Here is a 12253-nt window from a genome sequence, read left to right as displayed (position 1 = left end):
AACAAGCCTTTTATTCTTATTGTTTTTTATTTTTAGAAACGCTCTTTTTCCAGTAGGGCCGATTTTCACGTTGGTTTTGGAAGGTATGATAAACTGCAATCTATTCAACTATTTTAAGATGCACTTCAAACCTGCGTTACCTCACTGCCGCCAGTCTCTCCCAATACTCCAAAAAGAAAATGACATATTTTACTAAAGTTCTAATTGGGCGCTGTAAAATAGCATAGGTTCACTGTAAATGTGAATAAAAAGGCGTTGTTTTTTAATGTAAGAAAACGCCTGCTGTGATGACCTGCGCTCACTATCAATTTCTTCTAAAAACAGACGGGTAAATAAGAATTTTTTTGTTTATCATGGGGTCAAATTTAAGGTGATTTTGAGAGGCCCCGAGTCTTCATAATTCCTAACTGTTCTGATGGCATGGGTGCCCCTTGCTGCATTTAAGTGGGTGTTTCTCTACTCATGCACCCCACTCCCCTCCCACGTGTCCATCGTTGTTTGCCCCTTCCCCCTCCTCCGAGAAGAGCTTGGTGGGAAGACATGGCCCTTGGGGTAAAACACACCCACTAACTCACACACATGTGTGTGTGTGCGCACACACACACAACCGCACACACACACACACACACACACTTGGACACACACATGGACACACAGACAGACAGACACTGAGAGACAGACAGACTCAGACAGACACACACACCGACACACACACAGACACACACACACACACACACAAACAAATCGGCAGACACAGAGACACACACACATACACTCAGACACACTGACAGACAGACTCAGACACACACACAGACACACACATAAACAAATAGACAGACACAGACACAGACACACAGACTGACAGACACACAGAAAGACACACAGACAGATAAACACAGACAGATACACAAGCACACACACACACACAGACAGACACACACACACACACACACAGGCACACACAGATACAGACAGACACAGACACACAGACACAGCCACACACACAGACACACAGTCACAGACACACAAACAGACACAAGCACACAGAAACACAGACAAAGAGACAAACACACACAGACACACTGAATCACACAGACACACAAAAACACAGACACACAAACACACACACAGAAACACAAACACACACCCAAAGGCCCCGGGTAACTTCATGTACATGGCTACTTACCAATGAAGATCTTTTTAAAGGGGACTTGTGAAATGCTTGAAACAGGCCCAAGGCGCTTTACACCAACATGACATCATATGGGGACCCTCAAGACAAGCGGGACTTCCGCGTGCTTTACAAGATGCTCGTATCACTGCATGCATGGGCACAAGTCCGCATTATGCCCAGACGTTTTGTTGCATCCTCATCACACACAACAGACCCCCAAAAGGCTATGTCTGGGAACAGGCGGCCCCCGTTCAATGCCGGACAAACATCCGAAGATGCGACAACATGCAGAGTTCAATGGACTCATTTAAAACCTGCACAACCGCGCAATGTGGGACACATAGGCATACCAAAACACGCAGGAAAACTTAACATGCGCAACTGAAGGCGATCTGTACAAAGCATTACAATGCAGAAAAGAACAATGCTCGAGAGTGCGACAGTGCACACACAGTACATGAAACAGAACGCTGTACCGTGGAGCGCCACACAGAAGAGGCAACAGAACACACAGAGTACAACACGATACATCAGAGGTACCGAAGAAAGAACTGCTGCAGTACTCTAAATACAGTATGTAAATGAAATACAGAACAGTAAAATACAGCCGTATACAGTGACCTGTCGTTAAACACTGCGTCCAATAATTGATGGAAACACACGAACAGAAGCACAGCAAAATACGCTGTGATAATACCCCGTAAGGTTGGGGACTGTGGTCCCCAGCATACTCTGGGGCACATCCATATGGACTGCAGCCCCCAGCACACTCTACAGTCCATCCATACATACTGTGGCCCCCAGCACACTATACACTCCAACCATATGGACTAAAGCCACCAGCACACTCTGCGGCCCCCAGCACACTCTACACTCCATCCATCCGGACTGAGGCCCTCAGCACACTCTACAGACCATTCATACAGACTGCAGCCCCCCACACACTCTACAGTCCATCCATACGGACTGAGGCCCCCAGCACACACTGCAGTTATCCATAAGGACTGCGGACCCAAGCACCCTCTGGGGCCCCCAGCACACTCTTCTCTCCATCCATATGGACTGAGGCCCCCAGCACACACTACTCTCCATCCATATGGACTGAGGCCCCCAGCACACTCTGCTGACCATGCATAGGGACTGCGCCCCCCAGCACACTCTACAGTCCATCCATACGGACTGAGGCCCCCAGCACACTCTACATATGGAATGAGGCCCCCAGCACACTCTGCTGACCATGCATAGGGACTGCGCCCCCCAGCACACACTACAGTCCATCCATACGGACTGAGGCCCCCAGCACACTCTACAGTCCATCCATAACGGACTGAGGCCCCCAGCACACTCTACAGTCCATCCATATGGAATGAGGCTCCCAGCACACTCGTATAAGGTCCCAAAGGCGAGATCTATTGGCTATGACAATGCTTGTTCTATGTGTGCTCCAGAATGCAGCACACATAGAAAGAGGAATGACAAAGAGAAATAACATTTCTCCTCGTTACGCATCACCGGGGAAGGATTATCCTTTTGGCACATTCCCAGGTCTACCAGTTCTGGTACATTTGGGAATGCGTCAAAAATCATAGGAGTTGCGTGGAAACACCCACGCAATGCTCATGGAATGCCTTCCGAGGGCAGGGTAATGCAACGCAGCAATTTGCTCTGCGTTGCCTTACTCCAGATTTATGGAGCCACTCAGGGCCACGCAAAGTAGCCTTGTGTGGCTTCATAAATCACATGTAAGGTTTGCATCGCTCTTGCACCATGTTGGTTGATGCAAGAGCGATGCAAACAGGCTCATAAATAGGCCCAAAGTACTTAGAATGAAAAACTGATACCTATGCATGTGATCCCAAGAATCTTTTTTTAATAATTTATTATGTTTCAATGCTCATTTTTAGGTTTCGTTTGCACAGTGCTTGTGCTATATTTGTGAAATCTATTGTTAATCGAAATATCTTAAAAGGGGCCTACATACTGCCCCCTTGCTTTTCATTGGTTCCTGTGCTTGTCACTTATCTTTCCTCTATTTTTATTGGCTGCAGCATGCTGTTTCCTGTCTTCCTTCTGTGTTTGCTCTCATCAGTTTCCCGAGGCCCAAATACTGTTTCCATTCACTTTTGAAGAGGAACTTTATATTTGGAGTGTATACATGACGTCACCGGCTTCACTTCGTACTGTCGCCGGGCAAGCCATAGAGGTTGCCTGCAGTGACTTAAAAGGTATGTCGAGTGCGGATACTTTAAAAAAAAATCTAATGTGCTCTACAATGTCACTGTGTGTGGTAGACTGCCGCTTATCAACCCTAAGCGCTGTCACGCTCCTGTTTAATTGAAGTGGCACTTCATTTCACATTTTAACTTTCGTTTTTTTAAAAATGTTTTAGATCGAGTCTGGACACAATTATTTGAGGTTGCAGACTGTTTCTACGCCCCCCCCGTCTCCCCTGCATGCTGAGGCATATGCACTTTTACAGCACCCATTGCAGAGCATAATGTATTTTCGTAAAGTGGCTGCAAAGGCTCCGCGTTTTGTAGGGTGCTGCTTTATTCACCCTTACACTGTGCAATGTTCCCTGAACATTACAGAGCGTGAGTTGTTTGCCACATCTGCATAATGTACTTCTGTGGAGCAGCTACAACAGCACCGTATGGGTGCTGGTACTTTTACCCTTAAACTGTGCAAGGTTCCCTTAACATTATAGTGTGTGAGCGCATTGAGCGCTAGCCATCTTGCCTCAGCATGCTCTTACTTGTCAGGGGAGAACTGCCTTGCGCTGATTCTCCCGCTTGGTGCTTCACTGTATTCTGGCCAATTACAATGCACCGCTGGGGTTTCTAAGCACTCGTGAGGCTGAGTGCTCATGGTCTTTATGTAGGCATTGAGCCTTTGTATGCAATGTCATTTTGTCTGGTGCTGGGACACAGCATTCTTACTTGGGTGTCTTGGGTTACCTCCTCCGGTCAGGTTACAGAGGCCCCTGGTCAGCTTACAGAGGCCCCTAACTTGCTGGGTTTTCTTTCTTTTGGAGGTGGCTTGTTTAGTGCCTTTACAGGCATTTGTAAATTACATGCAATGACAAAAAGAGAGGCAACAAGAATAATTAATCATAAATAAAAAAGAGGTTCTTGAGTCTTCAATAATGTATCTGTATTATTCTTTAATATTCTTAATCCAATACACGTGCAGCCAACGCGTTTCACCCTAAACAAGGCTTCATCAGGGCAAGACTAGTATGTCACAATACGTTTTAGAATGGTGTACAGCGTCATCCAGAAAGAGGCGAATGTCTGGGTTTGTTATCTTCCTTAAACAATTGAATGAGTCATGTTCTCCGTATGGACCTGGACTATGTATTAACAGGAATCACATGTCCAAGATTATATAGTCCAGCGATAAAGGCCAATTCATCATTTATTCAGGCATCATGAACTCCGTCGAGTCCAAGCGATGTCTAAAATAATATGGGGCTGTGTACGGCTCTCCTTCCTCTTCGATGCGGACAACGGATCTGGAACGCCGGCTTTCCAAGACTCAAGAACCTCTTTCTTATTTATGATTAATTATTATTGTTGCCTCTTGGTTTTTGTCATTGAATGTTAAATTATGTGTTCTATAAGTAGTGGACCATGGAGGTGGGCAACAGCATGTAAAAAAATGTTTGCTTATGTATACTTGAGTGACTAATTGGGCTGTGCGACCTCGAATCCCTTGGCTGTTGTTGAGAGTATAGTGTAATCTGTTAATTGCATGCACGGCATGTTAACCCACCACTCCTCGCCGAAGTTTTAACCCACCATGTACTCCTCTCTGCTCTTTGTTTTACCCACCCCCTTTACAAATTTAACAGTTACTGAACAATATCTTGCCTTTCTCAGTAAACAAGTTAACACTTTTACGGAGTCTTTTTAAATTATATTGCACAACTGCTCAACAAGTTAAAACTTATAAAAAACCATATTAATAACCACATAGGCAAAATCGAATGCATTCTATGTATGTATGTATATATCTGGTATTGTAAAGCGCAAACTAATCACCCCTAGAGATCTCAAGGCGCTGGGGGCCGTCACCAGTGTATAGTTAGGTGTATAGTTAGGTTTTGCGTAAACAGCTCTTACATTGCTTTTTTTGTTTCTCATCCACCCATTCCCTAATATGCCCATGCCAGCACTCGCTATAACCATACTCAACAGGCACATTTTTTGACACTTTAACCTTCACACTTTAGGTATTATCCCCGCTTTATAATACTACCAGTAATAGCACAATATATTGACCTTCCCAATACTTTACAGAACTTTCAGTAACTTACACTGCACAACTAATCACAAAACTACAAATTACCCCAAAAATGTATTATGAATCACATAGGCGAAACCTAATGCATTTACCAATGCTTGTTTATATTTCTAGCTATGTCAATAATATATAGATTAACAATACGGCGTGCTTTGCTGTGTTGTAGAACACTTAATTACCACACTATGGGGCCTATTTTGACCTGGTTTGCGTCGCCAACGTCGTCGTCGTTTGCAACGTGGTGCAAGAGCAAAGCAGACCTCACGTGATTTATGAAGCCACGCAAGGCCATTTTGTGTGAACCTGAGTGGTTCCACAAATATGTACTGAGGAAACGCAGCACAAATTGCCTTACTCTGCCCTGGGATGTCGTGCCATGCAACTCCCATGATTTTTTATGCATTTCCAGAATTACCAGAACTAGTAGACCTGGGAACAGGCCAAAAAAGATACACCTTCTCAGGTGAGGCGTAACCAGGAGAAATATCTTTATTTCTCTTTGTTACTTCCTATTTTCATGGTGCAAGGGTGCCTGTGTTGGCGCTAGGCTGCCAAAGGGCGCCAACACAGGGGAAAGTCAGTATTGTGCCATACTGCCTTAAATAGAATATTCCTGCCCTTTCCCTATCATGTAGTCCAGCGCCTACATTTATTGAACAGAGATAGTTCTGAATTGGACAAGCTCAGAAAAGTGCTTCCGGGTTAAATTTGTTCTCAGCATAAATACCCCTGTATCCCCTCATACTATAGAAGGATGACACTTTTATTTCCCATTAGGCAACCCCTCTGTCATTGCTCTTGGATAGCACTGAAAATGTATATGTTGTGAAGGACAGTGTCCCATCCTTTTCAGGACACCCCGTCTACACTTTTGTTTAAGCGCTAACAGGACCCCTTGCTCAATGATCCATGAAAAGGGAATGATTCTCAAGTTTCTAAGTCTTGCTAACTCAGACTACTGGGGGCTCATTAGGAGTTGCCCTTTATTTGGTGCGCGGACACTTGGGGTGAGGAGGCGGCGAAAGTTCTGATTCTGGGCAGTAGTTTCTCATCAAATAATGGACATCAGAAGTTATTTTACCCGGGAAAAACAACTTGTGGAACAAACTATTCTGATTCTCTCTTCTGGGCAGAACAAAGGGTCCTTTTCTAATCACATTTTCCGCCTGCTTTGAGAAGATGGTAAATGGCAGCAGGATTAGTGCTGCGGGTGGCGGCTGGAGAACAAAGATTGAGGGGCAAGAGAGGGCTCAGCAATGCTTGGGGGAGCATTGCCTTCTCCCATCGTGGCACAGCAGGGGCAGGGTAGGAGCTGCCTATGCCCAACATCCCAAGACCGTGGTTTTACCGTGTGCAGAGCCACGCCTGCTGAAACTGGGCCCGGTATTTCAGGACCCAGGATTACCCAGCCCTAGATTTGCAAACCCAGTATTCCCACGTGTGAGAACATAGGACAACTATGAATTGGTAAAATCCTGCTCATGCCACTTCCTGATGAATGCCATAGTGTCATCAATTGAACCATCCGCCATTTGATGCCACTGAAGCATTTTCATTCTTTAACATTTACCTTTTATGGACAATTTATTGAAATTGAGTGGATTTAGTGTCGACTGATCTCACTCCAAACACTGGTGAGGATGGTGTAAGTTCCATCTCCTCAAACTGAAACCTCCATAGTTAAAGGGATCTTACCCAAGGATAAATTTGCATCAGAGGCAGGTATCTTCTTCTCTTGTAGTAAACAATCAACAACAAAGATAATAGTAGAGCAATCCGATTTTTTTGTTTGCTCTCAGTTTTTTTTACTTGCCTGTACAATCCCTTGAGGCTTCTAGCAGGGGTTGGAAATTTTTTATTTTTGCACAATCCCCATGGTTAAGTTCCCAGTACAAATTACTACACTCTGCAGCCTAACTGGACTCTTCAATGGATCCCTCTCAGTGGACATCTCGGTCATATAAATAATTCTACTTTTAAAGTACACATGTAGAAGTGGTCCACGTTAGTAAAATGGGAAAACCAGCTCTGTCTCATAGCTGTGTGATTCTCAAAAGAACAGTGGGACAACATTAATGGTTTGCCAATGTCACATGTATCACAAGGAATGGCTTCCAAACACACATTTTTGCTTGGCCATATATTGTTTTCGGAGGTAGGCCAATGTGAACTTGAATTTGTTTAGCTTATACTACACACAAGCTTGTGGAAGTCAAGCATGGTTCTGCAGAACACATCTGCTTGTGTGTGCCTCTTAATAATAAATATAATAGTACCACAAATGCTTTATTATCAAATAGGTCTCCAAGTGTTATGATAGAAAGTATTACTATAACCCTGCTCAAATGACAGCAGAAGGCTGAACGCTGAGTGAACCCACCTGGATTTCAGGCTACACACAGATCTTTGCAGTGCATACGTTACTCCACTGAGCAAGTTACAGACTGCACTCAGAGATAGTGGTGGGTTTAGGTTTTCTTTCTCTGCATCAAGTCCTCAGCCCTGCTAAATCTCCTTCCCCACCACCTACATACCTGTCTGCTGTACTGCAGGACAATGATTCCTTCTCTTCATTATAGGTTTACCATCCTGGCTAACAAACCTAGTCATTGCATTACTAGAGATCAACAGTTGTTCATAAAGTTCTCACCAAAAGTAAAAATTGGAGAAGACAAGATCAGAGACCCAGGTGGTCAACATAGGTATAGTTTTCCCTGGACACGGCCACATACCAAAATGGCACCCGCTTTCACAATACAAGCCCTTATCTTGCCCAAACCAAGATGGAAAACCAAGATGTATCTACATCTCAAAAATCTGTAGCCTTTGCTGGCACTGATGGCCCCTCGAAGTGCTGCAATTCAGACCATAAACTATGGATGTCTATGCTGAGATCAAGATTGTAGAGATGTTCAACATTTCAGAAAAACTCTCTTTATTCTATCTTTGAAGGGTATGAATGTTCATTTGCCTTCTTCCTTGTTAAGTGTCCTGGGGCCCATTTGGTGGTGCTCCTGCTAAAAGAATACGCTTGATAGCAAATACTGACAAACGGCGAATGTGAAGTTACATATTTGTAGCTCTTAACATCCTGACAGGAGAAACTCACAAGAACCTGAAGTGTCAGAAAAGTGTCAATACATTCAACAGTAGAGGTAACCGTGTGGTTAGGGTCACCTGTGGAACCCTAATCCACCCTATTAATAATTTTCCTTTTGACTCACCGGCAACGGCTTTGGGACTGCAAATTTTTCTGATACTCTCTTGTTCACCCCCATCCATGAATCAGTGCTGTAAAAACAAAGAAGTCCTGAAATATGAAGTAATGGTGAAGGAGTTATTTCATGGACCAGTATTTTATATGCTCTAATCCTATAAACATTCACATTAATATGGTGTAATTTGATTTCCTCTACAGGAAGTAAAGAACAAGTTACTTACCTTTGGTAACGATATATCTGTAAGAAACATTAGTAGTGATAGATTCCTTACCTTAGAATTACCCCCAGCCATCAGATAGGACCCGGAAAGTTTTCGTCAACACTACCCCTGCGCGTCGGTAGGTGGCGTCGTGCGGCTCTGCGTCCGTCATTGGCGTCGTGGCCGCCAAGATGACGTCGCCGCAGCTACTTAGACGCCGTCCTCGCTCGCTGACGTCAGTTCTGTACACGACTTTCCACAGCAGAAAACGCAGAGCCATGCTAGATACTGACCACCGGTGCCTTGAAACTGGGGTCTTAAAAGGGATGACCTTAACCCTAGAAATCAGTTCGCAGAACGGGGAGGATGGGTGGGGCGGTAAGGAATCTATCACTACTAATGTTTCTTACAAATATATCGTTACCGAAGGTAAGTAACTTGTTCAGCTTGAAAGAAACACATAGTGATAGATTCCTTACCTTAGAATAGATACCCCAGCAATACCAACCCCGATGGTGGGTCTGCGAACCAAGATCACACTAGGAAGTCTCGGAGAACGGAACGGCCAAAGAAGCTGTCTCTCCGGACTTGGCTGTCCAGGCAGTAGTGCTTAGTAAAAGTGTGCAGCGAGGCCCACGTAGCTGCCTGACAGATGTCTTGCAGGGGTACACCACGTCCCAATGCTGTAGTGGCTGCAGTCGCCCTGGTGGAATGGGTGCGCAGCCCCAAAGGAGCTTCCTTTTTAGCCAGAGAATAACAGGCTTTAATGCACAAGACGACCCATCGGGAGATAGTCCGCTTGTGTACGGCCCAACCTTTTTTGGCGTCAACGTAGCCTACAAAGAGCTGGTCATCCAACCGGAACTGTTGTGTACGGGTCAAGTAAAATGAGAGCGCACGTTTTGGATCCAGACGTGGAGCCTCTCCTCCTCTCTAGAAGGATGCAGAAGCGGAAAGAAGGTGGGCAAAGTGATGGTCTGCCCAATGTAAAAGGCAGTGACAACCTTTGGCAGAAAGGATGGACGTGTCCTTAGCACAACCTTGTCCGGAGGGACAGATGGAAAAGGAGGCTTACAAGAAAGAGCCTGAAGCTCACTCACTCTCTTGGCAGAGGTGATGGCAACCAGGCAAGCAGTCTTCAAGGTCAGCAAACGAAGAGGACAACTGTGCAGAGGCTCAAAAGGAGCGCACATTAGATATGTAAGAACTAGATTCAAGTCCCACTGTGGCATTACGAAAGGAATAGGAGTGAAAAGATGAGTAATGCCTTTGAGAAATCTATTTACAAAAAGGGACTTGAAAAGAGAGGGCTGATCAGGGAGCCTGAGAAAGGCCGAACTAGCAGAAAGGTAGCCCTTGATAGTGCCCAGAGTAGAGCCCTGCTGGGCCAAAGAAAGAAGAAACAGAAGAACTTCTGAAAGAGGGGCAGAAAGGGGATCCACAGCTTTTGCTGTGCACCATGCCACACATTTGTTCCACCTGCTGGTGTATAACAACTTAGTGGAGGGATGCCTGGCTGCCAGAATGACATCACAGACTTCAGGAGGCGAGTCAAAAGGAATCAACTGCCGCCACTCAATCTCCATGCAAAGAGGTGGAGGCTGGACAGGTTCAGGTGGAGGACCGCCCCCTGCTGCTGCGACAAAAGATCCTCCCGAAGAGGCAGTCGGATCGGGGGATCGATGGTCAAACTGAGTAGCTCAGGATACCATACTCTTCGAGCCCAGTCTGGAGCCACAAGAATGACTTGGGCCCGTTCACGCCTGATCTTCTTCAGCACTCTGGGTAGAACTGGTATAGGAAGAAAGGCGTACAACAGACTGCAACTCCACTCGCGACGAAAAGCGTCGCCTAGCGAGTGCCGCCTTGGAAATTCCAACGCGCAGAACTGCTGACCTTGCGCGTTCTCTTTGGTGGCAAATAGATCTAACCAAGGCTCTCCCCACTGTTGAAAGAGACCTTGCGCCACGTCCGAGTGAAGACACCATTCGTGATCCATCATGCACCTGCGGCTCAGTTCGTCCGCCCAGGCGTTCAGTGAACCTGCCACGTGTTGAACCACCAGGGAAATGCCCTGCTGTTCCAGCCATGTCCAGAGGAGCAGAACCTCCTGACATAGGGTCCACGACCCCACCCCGCCCTGTTTGTTGCAGTACTACATGCCGGCGGTGTTGTTCGTGAACACCTGCACCACTTTCCCTTTGACAGAGGGAAGGAATGCCTTCAGTGCAAGTCAGATCGCCCGAATCTCCAGAAGGTTGATATGGAGATTGGACTCCGCCAGAGACCAGAGGCCTCTGATCTCCGCCTCTCCCATGTGACCCCCCCATCCCAGGAGGGACGCATCCGTCACCACAGTGTGCTCCGGTTGGGGAAAGGAGAGGGATCTGTCCTGGACCCAAAATCGGTTCATGAGCCACCACTACAACTGCTGTGCAGTGCCCTCCGAGATCTGGACATAATCGCCTGATGCTGCGCCCACTGGAACTTCAGGTCCCACTGCAGAGCCCACATATGCCATCTGGCATGAGTGACCAGCAGGATGCAGGAGGCCCAGCAGCTTCAGGTTCATCCTGACCGAAACCCAGGATAGAGACCGAAAGATCGGAATCATAGCCTGAATAACCTGGACTCGCCGTTCAGGAGGATAGGCCCGAAACTGCACCATGTCCAGAACCGCTCTGATGAAGAGGAGCTTCTGAGAGGGAATAAGGTGCGACTTCGGTACAATGATGGAGAACTCCAGCAAATGCAGAAGGTCAGCCGTAGTCTGGAGGTGAGAAACGACTGCCTGGATCGAGCCCGCCTTCAACAGCCAGTCGTCGAGATAGGGGAAGACTGGAACCCCTGATCTGCGCAGATGAGCTGCGACCACCGCCATCACTTTCATGAACAACCGAGGGGCACTGGTAAGACCAAAGGGGAGCACGGTAAACTGAAAATGCTCATGGCCTACCGTGAACCGCAGGTAATGCCGATGGGCCGGAAGGATGGGAATGTGGAAATATGCGTCCTGCAAGTCCAACTCTACCATCCAGTCTCCAGGGTCGAGAGCAGACAAGACCTGAGCCAGAGTTAGCATCTTGAACTTCTCCTTCCGGAGGAAGCGATTGACGTTCCTGAGGTCCAAGATAGGATACAGGCCCTTGTCCTTCTTGGGCACCAGAAAGTAGTGGGAATAACAACCACGTCCTACTTCTGGTGCAGGAATGCCTTGGCCAAGAGGGCAGCGACTTCCTGTTGAAGAAGTGCCAAGTGATCCCCTGACATGTGGTGGTACTGGGGTGGCATGGCAGGAGGAGTTGTCTCGAAGGGGAGGGAGTAGCCCCTCCGGACTATGTCTAAAACTCACCT

General features: G+C 46.6%; 1 protein-coding gene across 1 annotated transcript in view; it reads right to left on the bottom strand.

Annotated features, from left to right (window-relative positions):
* Positions 1–12253, bottom strand: part of LOC146796571 (uncharacterized) — a 464924-nt gene that overhangs the window by 17065 nt on the left and 435606 nt on the right. The window contains exon 17 of the mRNA XM_085629207.1: positions 8704–8770. Within this exon, the coding sequence (XP_085485333.1) occupies positions 8704–8770 (67 nt within the window). The remainder of the gene's footprint in view (positions 1–8703; positions 8771–12253) is intronic.

This window comes from Triturus cristatus, chromosome 10 (genome assembly GCF_964204655.1).
Source record: "Triturus cristatus chromosome 10, aTriCri1.1, whole genome shotgun sequence".
NCBI lineage: Eukaryota > Metazoa > Chordata > Amphibia > Caudata > Salamandridae > Triturus > Triturus cristatus.
Note: the sequence above shows the minus strand (reverse complement) of the source record. Positions and strands in the feature narration are given on the sequence as shown.